The following is an 18,082-nucleotide window of genomic DNA, read 5'->3' as shown; positions in this document are numbered from 1 at the left end:
CCACGGTACCCATGGCCAAGCCCCAAATACAGATGCTGCCAGGCAGTTTGGGAGCAGGTTCCACCACGTGTGTAGGCAGAAGAGCCACCGGCACAGCTCCAGGACACCCTGGCAGCGGTGGGAGCTTTGGAATCCTGCTTCTACCCCAAGCACTCCAGAGAACATATTTTATGTAACGGTGCTGGGGTCCACCTGTCTGTCTGCTTGCTCTTCCCACCCTCTTCCTTGACTCCTCCAGGCTATGCTGTCCAGTTCCACCCATGCTTAGAAAGACCTGGAAGCTCCGAGATGTTGTTTTGCTACAATTGGCAGCTGGGTAGAGGCAAAGGGCACAGATTAGTGCCCAAACCCTCCGCAGAAGCAGTGGAGAAAGGAGTAACCTCTAGTGGCTGGTTTGAAGTGCTCCAGTCGAGGAGTGAGAAATTCTGTTTTCCTGATGGATTGCCATTTGGTTTTCCATTTGTTCTGCCCTGCTTTGCCTGCCAAATGGTCCAGTGGATGTGTGGAGCCTGGGAGAAGGGAGGGGGAGAACATGCAGATTCCCTCACACCTTGGTCACCCAGCAGTTCAGTTCAGCACCTGTGAATGTGATATCTGCCATTAGCTCTGTAAACACTTCCCCTGTTCCTGAGGTTCCCTTGCCCTGTGCTGAGTGACTGGCAGGAGTTTCATGACAGCCTGCTCTCCTCGGGCTGGCATGGGGGGACATTGCATTTGCACAGGAGGAGTGGAGAGAGGATGCATTGTTCCCCAGGGTCCATCACATATGGGACCCTCAGAGCAGGTGCAGGCTGTGCCCTGGGGCTTTCCCACCCCCAGCAAAATTTAACATGGAAAGTGCTTGCTGTGCTCCCTCCCCAGAGCCATTGGGACATTCCTGTGCCCTTTCACTGCTCCTTGCTCACCGTGATCAGCTGCTGGCTCAGGGTTCCTTCCCTCTGTGCCTCTCAAGCTTCTGCTCCTCCGACAGGTGATGAAGCTGCGGAAGCTGGCCCAGCAGGTTGCCAACTGCCGGCAGTGCCTGGAGCGCTCCACAGTCCTCATCAACCAGGCCGAGCACATCCTGAAGGAGAACGACCACGCACGGTTCCTGCAGACTGCCAGGAACGTGGCCGAGAGGTGGGCTGGGCTCGGGACACTGCTGCTGGAGGTGGCCCCCGCTTGGAGGTCCCTGCCCAGAGGTGACCCAAGTGCCCTCCAGTCACTTCCCTGGAGATCCCCAGCCATACCTGCAGCCTCCCACTGTGCTGTCCTCAAATAAACCAGGTTCCCATCCCTCACAGGACAGGGGCTGCATGGCAGGTCCTAACAATTCTGTGGAAGCAAGCCCCCTTCCCTGAGGTAGGAAAGTGGTGGAAATGCCAGTCCAGAGGGAGTTCAGGGGCCAGTCAAAGCTGTAAAGCCCAGGGATGGAGCCCCCCCACTCTCAGGGAACCTGTCCTCGGGTTAGGCCACCCCCTGGGTGGGGGCAGTGGTCCGTAGGTAGCTGTTTTCCTGACAGCAGGTGACGCACAGGGAGGCTGTCCCCATCCCTGTGCCTCCCTCATGCACCCTGTTGCATACTGATGGTCCCTTCTTTCCTTCCAGGGTCGCCATGGCAACTGCATCCTCGCAAGTCCTGATACCAGATATCAATTTTAATGATGCCTTTGAAAACTTTGCTTTAGATTTTTCCAGAGAGAAGAAGCTGCTGGAGGGGCTGGATTACCTAACAGGTGAGTGCTCAGGTGTGCTCCACTTTGTATCTTCCCCTCAGTCCCTTGCCCTGTGCTCCACCAAGGGCTGGCACACCTATTTTAGGACTTAACCAGTAACAAGTGCCAGGTCATCTGTGGCAGAGCAGGGCCTGTGCTGTCCCCAGGACAGTGACATGTCTCCATCCTCCTGTTTCACACTGCTGTTCCTGGAGGATCCATGGAAAAGACCAGAAAGCTTAAAAATTATGGTCTCCATGACCTGATGGGGGAGGCTGATGCCCATAACGATGCAAGAGGGATAAGGATTGTATGAGGGTTCATAAGGATTACAGAGGAGGAATGATGAATTAACTAATTATTATACTTCTAAGGCACTCTGTGCTTTAACATTTCTCTTTTCCTGCCCTTTTTCTGGGTCACCTGGTCCTAAATTATGAACCCTTGTGGGCAGGACCTCAGTGGGATCCTCAGTGCTGCCCTGATGCCCCAGCACAGACTGATCACTGCCCTTGGTGGTCTGGGAGCAGCAACGGTTGCTGGATCAGCCTGTGCTGGAGCACTGGAGGGATGAGAGCTCCAGGGAGGCAAGGACATCCTCACTCACCCAAATCCAATTTTATCATCATGAAGCAGATCAGCTTTCAGTGCAAGATTAGCACAAGCATGTCCAGATCAGTTATGGGATAAAATACTTACTCCACAACCAGGGCAGAGAAATAAGTGGATTTGAAGCAGGTTCTCAGCCTGTTTCAGGGTGAGGGATGTCAGACCTGATGGAGAAGCAGTGAAAACCCTGTTCTCTGACCTCTGGCTGCCTGGTGAAACTAAAAGGTTTAGTTCAGTGGGAAACACAATGACAGATGAAATGAGAGAGGTTTTGGTGTTGAGAGACTACTCCTGCCGCAAGCCCATGTCAGTCCTAACATGAGTAGAAAAGGCCTGGGTTTTTAAGGAAGGAAAGCCCAAATTGATCAAAGTCTGTGGTCTGTGCCATCCCACAGCACCCAACCCCCCGTCAGTCCGTGAGGAGCTCTGCACGGCCTCCCATGACACCATCACCGTGCACTGGATGTCAGAGGACGAGTTCAGCGTCAGCTCCTATGAGCTCCAGTACACCATCTTCACTGGCCAGGCCAACTTCATCAGTAAGTCACCACACTCCCCTTCAGCAAGGAATCCCATGTTGCCCAGACAACCTTTGGCTGCTCCATCCCTGGAAGAGTCCACGGCCAGGCTGGAGCAACTGGGGACAGTGGAAGGTGTCCCTGCCCATGGCAGGGGGTGTCACTGGATGAGCTTTTAGGTCCTTTCCAACCCAAAGCATTCTGGGATTCTGTAAGGAAAACATTCTTAGGTTCATCAGTGTTTTCAAAGGATGGGTATTTGTGGAGGAAACAGCAGCAAATGATCTACCAAGGGCTAGTGAATCAGAGCAATGGACACCTCCTCGTGTTGGGGGCGGCATCCCTGAGGTGCTCTGGTCTGCACTTGGTGAAGCATCAGGAACATTGGAGGCTCCTGTCCATTTCACAGCTCCCAGATCCATGGATACCTGGCATCATACGCAGGGCAGCGCTGGCTGCTCCATGGCTCATAACTAAGGTGGTTTATAAACCCTCTGGAATGGCTCTGAGGCATATTTCCTGGTAATTTTTCATGAAAATTACTGCCATACCTAGTTGTTTTTCCACAGTGCCGCAGATTTGTCTCACAGGGATGGGATTTGATTTGAGGAGTGAGGACAGAATCACTGATGGTCTGTGGCTTGTGAGAAAGTTTTGTTCCTGGTTTTCCTAGCAGCACTTGCCATTGTGAGAAGTGCTGACAAGGTGCCTCAGAGCGGGTGTTTGGGCTGCCGTCAGTCTGTCCTGCTGGCTGGAAGGAAGTTGGCACCGGCAGCGTGGTGTCACGGCTCCGGAAGGCTGTTCAGTGCACTCTGAAATGTGCAGGAAGCTGCCAGAGAAAGTTCCTTGTGACTTTCCAAGCTGGATCTCACCTCCTCAGCCCTGGCCCAGCCTTTCCCCTTGTTTTAGAAAACAAGATGATGCGTTTCCTTTCCATGGTGGCTGTCGGGTGCCGGCGCTGCTGCAGCCAGAGCCGCCCTGCTTGGCTCTCCTCTCTTTCCCAGCTAGAGCACATTGTCTCCAGCTCTTTGTCCTCTGGAAGCCTGGAGAGCTCAGCCACCTCTCTTGCTGTGCTCTTGGGTGGCCACCAGCTCCATGTTCCCTGCACTTCCAGCTGTGGACAAGATGGGGACTTGCTGGTGTCACCTTGTGGTTTTTGTAGGGAGGATGTCTGAAGGTCCGTGTGTAGCTCTGTGCAGTTTGGTCTGACAGGTTGCTCAGTGCTTGCTCCTTGAGGAAGAAGGACTGTTCAGGGATGGAGCATCTATTGCTTCCTTACCCTCAGCTAGGAGGATTTTGCCCTTTTCCACTCAGGATTTCCCCTGCTCCAGCTTGTGCCCTTGCTCTGGGACGATGGCAGGGAAGGATCTGCTCTCACCTTTTCCCACATGCCACTTTGGACACATGTGTCTTGGAGTTCCATACACCGAGGGAATTGGGAATGAGTCACCTGCCCACCTCTGGGGCCTGGCACAGGCATTGGGAAAGGAGGAACTGTGGAGACCATGAGGGTGAAGAACAGTGAGGGCAGTGCTGGAGGAGGGCCCAAAGGGTCACACATCAGAAGTGTCCTCCTTGGCCAGCCAGAAACCTCCAGGTTGCTCTTTGTAGAACAAGTGAAGAAAACATCAGTTAAATCCCTGAGAAGAAAATCAATAACTTATTGTCCCTTGCAATAACACAGTTTGGGTCGTGGGACCGTGTGAGCCCTGGCTGAACTCATGTGAAGAGTTTGGCAAGAGCCAGACATTTTTGTGGATGATGAATGCTACAGTAAAAGGGATTTTTTAAAACTTTGGTGAGGGTAGGAGCGAGGAGGTTAGTCTTCAAGGCCAAGCTCTTTGAGGCTGTTTTGCAAAAGAAACCTACTTGTAAGGTCAAGTCCTTCTTGTTGTCATCTCTTAGCCACCTCGTTCTTCCTGATGGAGCATCCCCAGCTGGTCCTTCCTGCAGGAAGGTGACAGCGACCAGGCCAGGCTGAAGCTGTGCTCTCCAACGAGAGCAGCTCTGCATGCAGGCAGCAATCAGGATCACATCTGTTTTATTTTCTACTTCACATCACACTCCTCTGTGCCCCTCGGCCATTCCCATGTGTATCCCAAACCAAATTCAGGATGACAGGGACTGCAGCCTGCCCTTGTCCTGCGGCTGAGCCAGCCACTGAAGATAAATTAATTGAAAGCCATTGCAAAAAAGGTGTGGAGCCTTCCCAGCTCCTGCCTCCCAGCCCTGCACATGTTGAAACCCCCGCTCCAGTCACCCCAAATTCACAATGCACTCTTCACCTCTCACCAGATCTAGGAAGCCTCCAGCTACTTCTTCCATGCTTCCTTATTCCTTTTGGCTCAAAGCCCTACCCCTGTACTGTGGTAGCTGCCCAGATTCCCCTGAGCCCCAGAGCTTTGTCCCCAGTACAGCTACTCAGGTGCCCATGGCAGCTGCAGGTGATCCTCATCCCAGTCATGCCAATGGCAGGAACAGCCTGTGGCACTATGTAAGGCTTTTCCCCTTTCCTGGAGCGCCGTGTCACCCCACCTGAGGTGCAGTACTACATTTCCACACATGCCAGGCCCTGTAGCTCTGGCACTGCAAATCACTGCAGCAGTCAGTTTGGCACCTCTACGGTCTTGGATTCTTCATTCCTTCCCATTTCCAGAAAGAGTTCAGCTTGCTGAATGGTTTCCAAATGTCTGGATCTCTTCACTGGGAGCTTATTTTCTTTGAATCACTCTGCAGACCAGTCTATTCAGGGAGTTAAGCATCAACCTCCCTTAGCCATGGATTATTATTTCCCACCCTGGAGCACTGCAGGCTGGGCAGGAGCAAGCAAACACATTGATTTGGGTGCAAGTGCATCCCTTTCTGCTACTGGAATTGTATACTGGGGCCCTTGAGCAGGAAGGAGGCTGTCCTGTGGGAGCAGAGACATGGGAGAGAGTGACAGTGGGGTGGTGGTGGGAGGATGGTGGCCATCTCCCCCTCCCAGGCACCAACAGCTTCCTCTGCCGTCTGCCCTGGCTGGAAGGTGCTGCTGGCTGCATTTCCCTATCTCTGCACCCTTTCCCCATCACTTCCCATGGCAGCATCCCAAGATGCCAGTGCTGCAACCCTGGTCCTGTCTTACCAACATTGCCTTTGTGTGATAATGGAAGAGATTCTGTGTTGCTGTGATTTATCATCTCTGGAAATTTCCGTGCCACTCTGACCTCCCAGGCAGGTGGTAAATCCTTCCGAGGGACACGCGGGTCGTAAGCTCTGCATTAGCAGCACAGAGGCTTTGTATTCTGTCCTTCCCTGGGAATAAATCTCTGCCCCTCTCCTGCTCTGCAGGTCTCTACAACTCCATGGACAGCTGGATGATCGTGCCCAACATCAAGCAGAACCACTACACAGTGCACGGGCTGCAGAGTGGCACCCGCTACATCTTCCTGGTGAAGGCCATCAACCAGGCGGGCAGCCGGAACAGTGAGCCTGCCCGCCTCAAGACCAACAGTAGGTGCCCAGGCACTCAGCTGGCCGTGGCAGGTGGGGGAGGAGAGTTTCCAGGGCACCAGGATGCCTGGGGTATGGCTGAGTGCTCCTGGTGAGCGGGCAGTGGCTGGCAGTGGGATGGAAACACTGTGTTGTTAAATCACTGGAGTGCCCATCTCCCTTGGTGCCTCTGTTCCTTCCCTACCTCAGGGATGGTTTCCTGATACCCTATGTGGTGCCAGGGGCTCCCATCAGCCCTCTGCTCTGGTCAGCACCCATCCCTGGGGTCTTAGGTCATAATGGTCCATTCTTCTGGTGGCTTTACATCCCTGGGCTTTTTGGGGCTGATGCAAGGAGTCACAGAGCAACTGTGTTCTTGTGTGTGGCTTAGCTTGCTGAGGGTTGTGGTTTGGAAAGCCATAAGATTGAAAAGTGTCTCCATGGTGTTGGATGGGGCTTTGCAGCCACACACAAAGCAGAAGCTTTTTCTTTACAGTATCCTGGAGATGCCAAGGAAGGTTAAATGTGTTTAGGGAAAACTGAGCTCTGAGAGCAGTGGAGCTAGACCTGTCTGTTCTGGCACAGACAGAGCTGCAGGGTTTGTGATAGGAAACCTTTTTCCACTGAAAGACAGCAAAGACAGCAGAAGCAGTGGCACCCGTGGCCTGAAGGGTGACACAGGAGGGAGAGTGTGAGATCTTGGGGGAGGAATAAGTTGTCTCTCCAGGCTGCCTGCCCTGTGCTCATACCTTCCCAGTGCTTGCATGTCTCTCTGTGGTCCTGGTGAACACAGCCCTCCCATCTGTCCCTCTCCCAACAGCTGCTTCTGCCTGAGCAAGACTTTCATGATGATTTATCACCTCTACTTCCTCCTTTTCTTTGTGTGACATTAAACTGAATAAAACAACACTGAGGCAGTGGGGCTGAGGGAGCTGCTGAAGAGCAAATTCCAACCCAATCTGCCTGTTCATTAAAAATTTATCCCTCCTGCAGCTGCTGTTTCTCAGTGCTTCCCTGGCTTTGCAAGGCGCTCACTCTGGGAGTGGGGAATGGACGGCTTGGGAAGCTGGGAGCGAGGGCGGGTGGCCGTGGTGGCAGCTCCCGTTGGACAGGGTCTGCTCTCTGTGATCCTAGCTGAGTGCCAGTCACCAGAGCTGCCAGCAAGCTCTGAGGGCTCCTGCTTGGGGATGGACTGGGTTCGATCAGAGTCCAGTCAGGTGTTGAGCCCCCCTTGCTGCAGGGATGTGTCTGCAGCAGCTTCTTGCATGTTTGAAACCTGGAGCAGCCCCACCTGAGACACTGCACAGGCTCTGTGTGATTGTGGGTGTGCTAATACTCAGATGTTGAGCAGGAGAGGCGTGTGGCATTGATGGGCACATCCCTCTCTGCCACCAGTTTGGTGTTCCTCTGCCATCTGTGTTTATGGAAACTTCTGAATTCCTGAAAGGTTGATTTAGCCATATATATGGATACAATATATACTGATTTATTTCCTTCTGTGGCCAGCCTCAGGGGACAAGGGCTCCTTTAGGTGTCCAGTGGTGCTGCCCTGTGCTGCAGCCCCAGCATGCCCCCACTGGCTTTTCCTCCTGCTGGTATTTGGGACCAGGGTTTCTCCTTTACCAGTGGACAATATCCAGAGGATATCACACCCATCCTTTCCCACTGCTGTAACCTTGGTGGAAGTGTCAGCGGCTCAACACAGCGACGCCTATTAACATATTTCACAGCCCGTTCTGTGTCTGAAGGGATGTCTGGAGAGATCTCTCCATCGCCAGAAGGTCAGTGTCAGGAGACATCGATTGCCTCAGCATCAGCGCTGTCAGTGCTGGCACTAAATCTGCATTCCTGAACAGAGAAGCTTGGGGAGAGCAGGTTTGGTTTAGTGACAGAGAGACCATCTTCTGCTGAGGCTGGGCCTGAACAGGACTTATTTAGGAGTGAGTGTCCAAAAGTAGCTGGAAGTGCTGGAATGCAGGGACAGGCCCAGCTCTTGCCATAAATAAAAGTGCAGGGAAATGGGGTTTACAGCCCTTGCCTTGGCCACTGCATCCTGGCCTTATTTTTCCTTGCAATTCTGGCTTTTCCTGATTTCTGCATATTTGTCAAGACTTTAGTGTGCTACAGGATGGCTCCATCCACATCCCACGTGAGATGTCAGGAGTGGGTTTGATGCCTGAGCAGTGGGCTGCAAGGTCAGTATTACTGATTAAATCATGTTAGTGCAGGTGTTTTTAAGGGCAGGATGATCCCTGCAGAAACTTTACAGCAGGGAATCTGAAAATTTAGATGGATTTATGGCTTTCCTATGACTTGATGACTCAGCAGAACAGTGCTGCATCTTTGTTTCTTTCTTTGCTGAAGGTGATGTCCTCAGGGGGGACAGGATAGTGGTGGCAGCTGTGCTCTGTGGGTGTCCTGTACCCCACATGTGGCATCTTGGATGGCTGGTGGGCGTAGGGACCCTGCCACTGCAGGCAGAGAGGATGGACGAAATGCAGGAAGGGCTGGCTTTGTGTTCCTGTGTTCCTGCAGCTTTCTTTGCTCTCTGGGCAGAACGTGGTGGGTGCCTGCAGCATCCTTGGGTACAGAGTTCGTATCCATCCCTCCTTTCTCTCCACGCATTTTCAGCCAAACGCAATCACCAGCTGTCTGCCCTCTCCACCCTGCCCTGTCCCTGTGCCCTTGCAGCCAGAGGAGTGGGGCACAGAGGAGCTGCTCTGCTACAGGGCACTGGTGGCACTGGTGGCACCTCTGCACTGACCCCCGGTGGGCTGGGCTGCTGGTCCTGGATTTGGCCGAGTGTTGGATGTTGTCTCCTGCTCCTGGAGATCTCATTCCAGTCATTTCCATAGCTGTTATGTAAAGCAGCTGTCCCTCCAGGTGGGTGACAGGATCATGCCAAGCCACAGTGAGCCCCTGCTCGCTGTGAGGGGTGCAGGAGCCCTGCAAGGTCCAGGGCAATGGGTGGGTGTCTGGGGTCCTGCAGGGTGGGGATGCAGCTCCAGCACACACCTCCCTCTGCCTGGCTCCATCCCCACATTCCACTGACCTTGACCATGTTTCTGGCTGCCTCCTCTTTGCTCCCTCACACCCAGTGCCAGACAGGATTTCCTCTGCTCTGCTCACTCTGGCTCTGCTGGGAAGGGAGGGCTAATCCAGCTGATAAACGCTCCAGGGGTGCAGCCGGCTGTGTCCAGCCCTGAAGGCAGCTGATTCCCCACAGCTCCTGAGCCTCGTGCAGGGATGACCAGCAAAAGGCTACCAGGAATATCCCAGCAAGCTGAATTTGTGGGATAAAGGTAATCTGAGTGACCAGCCCAGGAGCTACACATTAATGATGAGAGGAATCATCGCAAGCCTCGGCTGTCTGCAGGGCAGGGCTGGAGGGCTGGGGAACAGTGACTGGGAGGCACAGAGGCTGCTGATGGTGTGGGAGCAGGGAGTGAAGGCTACAGTCAGAACTCCCTCTGGCAGCTCCCCTTCTGGGGGGTTGAGGTTGGGACTGTTATGACCTCTGTGAAGTCTGTATTTTTTCCCAGTGCCAGAGTGATATGTTGGGAAGGGTGGCAGTTTCCTGGCTGTGTTCTCTGAAATACCCCCCAACCCCTCCAAGCCTGCCCATCACACTCACTGCCTGTGCATGCAGCTCAAGCACTTGCTCCAGGACACGCCAGCACAAACCATTGATAAGGGCTGGGCTTCACTTCTTCACACTGACCTTAGCAAGGGGTTGCCTTCGGAAACAGAGCTGTGAGTGTCTCTCTCCTGATGGAGCCAAGTATTTTTATACCTCACTTCCTCAGAGCTTGTCTCTTTGCATTACTGCCAGGAAAAGATATGGCAGAAAGATCAGAGCAGCCAGAAGAAGGAGGGGGCAGGTCACTCCCAATTTGCAGCTTTACTTTCAGGCTTCTCAACTCAATTATTCAGCAAATTGGGCTCCAAGGAAAACCAGCACGAGTTGCCATCAGGTTACAGAGCACAGCACAGATGAGCTCCGCTCTGCAGCTGCAATGGTCACTGATGTTGCAGCTCTTTGCAGACATTCCCAGGTGTCCTGGGGTTCTTCTTGTGTTTCCTGGCTTGCCAGGGTTTTCTGGCTGTTCTGGGGGTCCCCAGGCCAGACTCAGGACCCCACTGACGTGGTGGTGTCATTGTTTCTTCTTGTTGGGACTCTGGGTCTGCAGCCAAAAATGAGAGTGTGAAGGAGGACACAGCTAGTCATGCCTCGAAGTGGGTACCAAAACATGAGGGTGAAGATATTGGCAGAACTTGGGGTGTTCTATTCAGCTGTCACTTGCTTTGTCCTGAGGCAGGTGAATCCCTATGGAAATGCTCTCTGGTCCCTGTGTGCACTTTACTGCATCTCACATGAAAACACAGCAGCAAAACTCACCTGAACTCAATTTGCTTCTTTGTAGCATCTTGGGGTTTTGTTTGCAAATCCAGGGTAGTCTGACGACTTTCAGAGGGAAATCATGAACAAAAAAGGAGGCGGTTGAAGCTCTGGAACATCACCCAGATCTGGTCTGGTTTTGGGGAAAACACCCAAGCAAACCACCATTAAATATGCAAAGCTGAGAACATGGGATGTGAAGAAGCACCTTTTCTGCACCATGATGCTAATAACACAAATCCTAATCCATGTGTCTCCTCCCCACAGGTCAGCCATTCAAGCTGGACCCCAAGATGGCTCACAAGAAGCTGAAGATCTCCAATGACGGGCTGCAGATGGAGAAGGATGAGAGCTCCTTGAAGAAGAGCCACACACCGGAGAGGTTCAGTGGGACAGGCTGCTACGGCGCAGCCGGCAACGTCTTCATCGACAGCGGCTGCCACTACTGGGAGGTGGTGGTGGGATCCTCCACCTGGTAAGGCACCACCTGTGTGAGGGGGCATGCTTTCCCAGTCCGGCCTCTGCCAGAGATGCCCACCCTGTGCCCTTTTACAGCAGATGGGCTCTGAAAGCACAGGGTGCTCTAGCCATCAGGGCTGGGCTCGGTGCTGTGCCGAGCCTGAAGGATGCTGAGCACAGCTTCTCCTCTCCTGCAGGTATGCCATCGGCGTGGCTTACAAGTCAGCCCCCAAAAACGAGTGGATTGGGAAGAACTCCTCTTCTTGGGTCTTCTCCCGCTGCAACAACAACTTTGTTGTGCGGCACAACAACAAGGAGATGCTGGTGGAGGTGCACCCACAGATGAAGCGCCTCGGTGTCCTCCTGGACTACGACAACAACGCGCTCTCCTTCTACGACCCAGCCAACTCCCTCCACCTCCACACCTTCGAAGTCTCCTTCATCCTGCCGGTGTGTCCCACCTTCACCATCTGGAACAAATCCCTGATGATCCTCTCGGGGCTGCCTGCCCCAGATTTCATCGATTACCCTGAACAGCAGGAGTGTAACTGCCGGCCCCAGGAGTCCCCATACGTGTCAGGAATGAAAGCCTGTCACTAGGCTGCCCAGGCCTGCCCGTGCCCCATGGCAGCACTGGCCGTGCCGGTGGGTGCAGGTGGCCAGAGCTGCCCGCTGGCAGCCGTGCCAGAGAGCCACTGTGCGCCTGAGCAGTCGAGCACCATCCACACCCAGCTCCATCTTACTTTAATGGAAAAAGTGGAAGAACCTCGAATCACAGCTGGAAATCAACTGCTGTTAGTGAGCTCCAGGGTGTGCAAGAGTGGCTGGAGCAGCTCTTTGGCGGTTGCTCCCATCTCTCCCCAAGAAGATTGTCACCTGGATGGCTCTGTCTTCCCTTGGGGGGCTGGAAAGGCCAGGGCAGGTTTCAGGGTGACCTGAGGTGCCATGGTGGTCAGGGAATGGCTCGTGCATACCATGAGGCGCAGGTTGGGACAGGAGGGATGGGCTCTGGACCCTGCTGACAGCTGGTGTAGGGACCCAGAGCACTGAGCAGCACTTTCCTGGGAGGACTTTCCGTGTGGCTGAGGCTCGGTGGCTTCCCTGGTGGGGTGGATAAGGCTTGGAGGCCCTGGGCTCAGTGAGTGCTGGCAGTGGTGGATGGTGCATGGTGGTCCTGTGGAGGGAGGGTGGTGATCTGTGGGAGTGAAGATGGCACTGAGGGTGTTCCCAGTGGCCGTCTGTGCTGCAAATGGCATGCTCCTGATAATTTTCGGGGTCCTGCAGTGGAGACCCACGGACCCCCAGCCCACCATCTCCTCCTTTGAGAGCTTCCCAGTAACCAGGGAGGTCTGCATCCTTGAGAAGCTTTGGCCCCTGGGACGGAGATTGGCAGCTGCTCCTTCCTGATGCAGGGTCTGGCCAGCAGTGCCCTGCTCCACATGGGTCTCCATTATGTCCTGTCTGGTGTCCCAGCAGCAAAAATTCATCTTCCTAGTCCGAGGCCACAGTAGAGTCCTGCTCAAAGACTACCTCTATGCTCTGTGACCCAAAATCTCAATTTATGACCCTGAATCTTGACTTCTGGTATGTTCTCCACCATGCCAGGGAATTGGACTGGGTGGATTCTAAAGATCCCTTGCAGCCCAAACTATTCCATGATTCTGTGGTGGTGTGAGTGTGGAGCCATCCTGTTTAGTCCGTGGCAGAGGACTGAGTCTATCCCAGAGCCTCAGAGTCCCTGGGTACTGGGAGCTCTTGCCTGTCTCCAGTATTCCCAGTAGCCAGAAGCATCAAGTCCCCTGGCCAAGCTCCAGTCTCCAGATTTATTTAAGAAGCCAGGAGGAGCTGGGCTTCCACACAATTCCTGTTGCCACCATGGGGTTTGGGGCCAGTGAGCATGTGAGTGGCTGGGACATTGTGGGGGCAAGGATTTCAGGCATTATGGTGGCCCAAGGCAGCTGGTGCTTGGGCTTTGCTCTGTGACATTTGAAACCCCTTTTCCTCCTCTAGATGTGGTGCGTCAGTGGGAGTGGGGACCACTGAGCTGGGACCACCCAGTTCTGCCAGCCTCTCCCTGTGGAGCTTGCTGATAGGGAACTACCCCTGCCCACTTGATCAATCCAGGGAAACCATGAGATTGAATCCTTTTGGACCTTAGCAGGATTTAGCAGTCCCTCACAGGATCCTTCTGGACAAAATGTCCAGCCCACAGCAGCATAAACACATCATGGGGTGGGTGACCAGCTGCCTCGTGAGTCAGGCACAAAGGGTGACATCAGGGTGGCACTAGTCACTTGTGGGGTTCTGAAGGGCTCCATCCTCGGCCCTGTGCTCTTCAACATCTTCATTAACAGCCTGGATGCAGACTGGAAGGGATACTAAGTCAGTTTGCTGGCAGCACTAAGCTGGGAGGAGCTGTCAACTCTCTCAAGGGTAGAGAGGCCCTGTAGAGAGACCAGACAAATTATACAGATGGAGAATCACCAACCATGTGAAGTTTAACAAGGGAAGGTGGTAGATTCTGTGCCTGGGATGGGGCAACCCTGATGGTGTGTGTGAACTGGGGAACGAGAGGCTGTGGAGCAGCTGTGGAAGGGCCCTGGGGTACCTGGTCCATGGCCTGTTGGATCTCAGTCAGCCAGGAGGGAAATCCCTGCTCTGGGGGCATCAGGCCAGCTGGGCCAGGGTGGAGATTGTCATGCTCTGCTCTGGGCTGAGGCAGCCTTACCTTGAGCCCTGAGGGCTATTTTGCACGCCACAATATAAAAAGGGATGAAGCTGTTAGAGAGTGAACAAAGAAGGGCTGTGAGGATGGAGAAGGGTCTGGAGGAGTTGTGAAGAGTGGCTGAGGTCAGTTAGTTTGTTCAGCTGGAGAAGAAGAGAGGGGAGGCCTCTTTGTCATCTTCAGCTCCTCCCAAGGGGGAGTGGAAGGGCAGGTACCCATCTCTTCATTCTTGTGACCAGTGACAGGACTGAAGGAAATGGCTGGAGCTGAGTCGGGGGAGGATTAGGTTGGATGTCAGGAAAAGGTTTTTCTCTCAGGGGGTGGTCAGGCATTGCACAGGCTCCCCAGGGAATGGTCATGGCCCCAAGGCCGCCAGAGGTCAAGGGGCGTTTGAACAATGCTCCCAAACACAGGGTGGGATTGTTGGGGTGTCCTGTGCAGGGCCAGGAGTTCAACTTAATGATTTTGATGGGCCCCTTCCAACTCAGCCTATCCTGTGATTCTAAAACCCAGGCTCTGGACAGGGCTCTTAGGGCTCATCCCATGGGGGCTGTGCCAGAGACAGGTTGAATTCATCTGGAGACAGTTCAGAATTCATCTGGTGACCCCTGCCAGTGACCTGGCCAAGGAGATGTATGTTTGGTGAGTCTGGTGGTGGCAGCTTTGCCCAGGAGGAGAGTGTTCCCCAGCATGCCATCTCTCTGTGTGTCTGGGTTGTGGTTTTTGGAAAAGGGAGGTGGGTAGCACCTTGGGGAAGGATCTGCTGCCGGCCCTACCAAGCTGAGAGGGGTTTCCCTCTGATCCACTCTGCTTCCCCATGGTGCCTGGCAGGGCAAGCGTAGGGGATACCCCCCTCCTTCTGACTCCTCCTGAGCAGAGGAGCAGCTCTGTTTGCTTCTTCCAGCCCCAGAGCCTAGGAGCTCAGGGAGGGTGCAGCAGGGGCATGCCTGCCATCCCCACAGCCTGGCTCATGGCCTGGTTTCACTTTGGGAAGTTAAATCACCCTTTTAGGTTGGATGTTTTTCATGGGAAGGTCTCATGGAAGTCCCTTCAGCTGGTCCCATGGGGCTGCTCGCCCTGTGCCAACCCAGAGGGATGTCAGGCACTGGAGGTGGATATTGGCCCTGGCAGTGCCAAGGATGGGGCCTGCACTGCTGGGATGGGCTCAGGGAGCATTCAGCATCCTCAGCTCAGAGACCATGAGCCCTTAACGGGACATTTGCGCCTGATGAAATTGCACTAATGTCATGCCAGGACCCGCTGAACCCCACACGTGTCTCATACCCAGCCAGATGGGGACTGGGGGAGCCCCACACCCCGAGCAGGGGCTGGGCGTCTTTCCCAGTCACCCACATTGTCCTCTGGTGGTACTGAAAGCAGAGCCCATCCAGTCGTCACCGTGATTTGGGGAGCAGCAGCCCCATCCCTGGGCCCTGCTGAGGACATGGAGGGGGACCAGAGTGCTGCTGCTGGTTCCTCTGCTCCTGGTGACACCAGTGCTCAAGTTCAGGATGTGTGGACTCCTGGCTCCCCTCAGCCTCCCCTTCCACGTGTAACATTCCTGCTTCCATTTTACTTGGGGGGAGGGCTGTTCTTCCTGTTGGGTTTTTCCCTTTTTGTTGGTTTTTTTGCAACTTCTTTGTTAACATGTGTGTGTATATATATATATATAAATATATATATATATATATAAAAAATATAATATAATATAATATATATACATTACCGTGTATGTCTCTATGTGAGGGAGGCCATAAGGTGAGGGCAGCCCTGGGATCTTCTTGCTGGCCATCACAGTGTTCCCCAAACCTGGCAAAACGTATGGCTGTGCATCTACAGGAGCAGAGGGGATTTGTGGTACCATCCAGCAGCAGCTTTCCTTGTGCTGGGCTCAGCCCAGCCTGGAGAGCCTGTGGGGTGGCCAGGCACAGGGGGTGCTAAAGCTCCATCCAAAAACATCTGTACACATAAATATAGAGCACCCTGCTGCCAGCCCCTGGATGATGTCCTGCTATCCAGGACACTGAGTGTGCCAGCCTGCCTTTTCCCTGTCCAGGATGGCTGTTATATTTTCTTCTTTGAGCCAGGTCTTATAAGCTCGGAATATATAATACACCCAAGATAGCTCAGCTACTTTTGGGGGCATAAAATAAGCAGGATGGCTTCTGCTGCAGTGCTGGAAACAAAAAGATTTAATAAAAGGCAAAACAACAAACAGAAAAGCCCAAGCTGGGTGCAGAGATGTGCTCCTGGTAAAAACACCTCACAAAAGCCCTTAGTTCCTTTGCTCTCTTCTTTTTCTACCCAGTTGGTCAGGCGGGACTTTTTGGCTTTATCCATTTAGCTGCCCTTAAGTTTAAGGTGAAGTCCCCAAGGTCCTATGAGGTGGCTTTTTACCCTAATCGATGAGAGGAACTTCTGGGCTTCTCTCCTTTTTTGGGGAACAAAGGATAGTTTTGTCACTCTGTCAACCGGGAGCACACTCCTCCACATAGCCACAGTGGTTCTGGACACCTCTGAGTGCCAGCCATATCCTGGTGCTCCTGCCCCACCAGTGGCCTGGAGAGGGTGGGGATGGAGCTGGCGGTGGGGCTGAGCGCTGGCTGTGACAGCCCCCTGCACAGAGCCCCTGCCGTGCCCAGGGACTGGCAGCGAGCAGGGGGCAGCTCGGGGGCACATCCCTGGGCTCTCCCAGGGGGTGGGCAGAGCCCATGCTGGAATGGTGCCACTGGGCAGAAGCTGCTGGAGAAGGCACACTGGGGACAGCCTCGTGTGGGGAGCACAGGCACACAAACCTGCAGAAAACAGAGCCCATTTTGGGACCACAAGTGCTTAAAATATTTAAGTGGAAAACATAGGGTGCAAACCAACACTGTGGAATTAAATATTTCTTGATTTATGCCTTTGCTCCAAACTTTTCCTGTTAAACCACCAGCACGTGGAACCTGCCTGGAGGATGAGTTGCTGCTTTGGCTAGGAACAAACCTGTGGCATTTGCATTGGTCAGAGCTCTGCCCTTGCTGTGGGTTGTCAGTGACGTGCAGCAATGAAGAGCTGGGTCTGGTGCTGGTGCTCCTGCTTCTGCCACAAGGACCCCACTGCCCAGAGCCCCACACTGGGGAGTGGGGAGCTGCAGTGCCCAGGGCCCACCGCCTCCATCTCCAGACATTTTATTCCCTGGTCCAGAGACTGGCAGGGTAGCCCCAGACCACCACAGCTTGCCAGGGAGTTGTCCCAACCCCATCCCCTTCATCCATCCCATCCAGCTTGGTTTGCTGCGTGTCCTGGGACAAGTGTGTGGGGTCTGGCAGGGATCTGCAAGTGCTCCTGAGCTCTGGCCACTAGTCAAACAGATCCTGACACAGTTTCCAAAAGGCAGAGGTGCCCCAACCCTGGTGAGCAGTCCCCATGGCAGGAGGGACCTGGAGCCCTGCCACCCAGCCTGCCCAGAGCCCAGTGAGCACCCAGCGAGCAGCAGGGACACAACAGAGCAAAAATCTGGTTCTTCCCATATATAAGAGGACACAGATCATCTCCTTTTACCGTGGAACAGTCATCCCTGGGAGAGGACTGCTCCCCTCTCCATGGGGTTGACACAGTGTGGGAACCTTCTTTTCTTTTAAACTGAAAAATAAAACCTTCCAAAGGAGAAACATTCCCTGAATGGCCACCAATGGCACTTGAACAGCAGAGTCTCAGGGCGGAGAGGTGAGACACCGCTCGGCTCTGCTGTCAGCCCACCCCAAAACTGCTGTGAGAGCACCCCCGTGCAGCCCATCAGTCCCAGTGAGCCTCTGGACCCTGCGGGGGTCCATCTGGGGGCTTAGCCTGGCTGTCACAGCAGCTCAACAGCCTGGACCGTCTGCTCAGTGCATCCAGAGCTTCCAGAAAGGCGGGAATTCTCTGCGTGGATGTGTCTGACACTGCTTCCCCGTGCTGCTGGCAGGATTCCTGCCTTGGTGGCCCAGGCTGGCTGTGGGTGTTGCTGTGGATCACCAGGATGGATGCCAGCCCAGTGCCTGGAGAGCTGGTGGAATGGGAGGTGCTGGGAAGGGCACACCTTGGCAAAGCAGGGTCCCGGGGGTGCCAGGACTCACACTCACCCCGATGGAGTGAAAGGAAACTCTGGAGATTGCTTCATTGTCCATGGAACCACCATGTTAGGTGGGGAAATGAGTCCTGGGAGGGGAGGAGGCATTTTCCTTGA

General features: G+C 54.1%; 1 protein-coding gene across 3 annotated transcripts in view; it reads left to right on the top strand.

Annotated features, from left to right (window-relative positions):
* Positions 1–15,597, top strand: part of MID2 (midline 2) — a 63,039-nt gene extending 47,442 nt beyond the window's left edge. For all 3 annotated transcript variants that reach the window (XM_039731125.1, XM_039731126.1, XM_039731124.1), the window contains 6 exons: positions 971–1,119; positions 1,588–1,715; positions 2,699–2,842; positions 6,152–6,313; positions 10,959–11,166; positions 11,348–15,597. In XM_039731125.1, coding sequence (XP_039587059.1) covers positions 971–1,119; positions 1,588–1,715; positions 2,699–2,842; positions 6,152–6,313; positions 10,959–11,166; positions 11,348–11,750 — 1,194 coding nt within the window. In that variant the 3' untranslated portion in view covers positions 11,751–15,597. The remainder of the gene's footprint in view (positions 1–970; positions 1,120–1,587; positions 1,716–2,698; positions 2,843–6,151; positions 6,314–10,958; positions 11,167–11,347) is intronic.
* Positions 15,598–18,082: the final 2,485 nt, after the last annotated feature.

This window comes from Passer montanus, unplaced genomic scaffold (assembly GCF_014805655.1).
Source record: "Passer montanus isolate IOZ18808 unplaced genomic scaffold, ASM1480565v1 scaffold76, whole genome shotgun sequence".
Lineage (NCBI taxonomy): Eukaryota > Metazoa > Chordata > Aves > Passeriformes > Passeridae > Passer > Passer montanus.
This window is presented reverse-complemented; position numbering and strand designations above follow the sequence as displayed.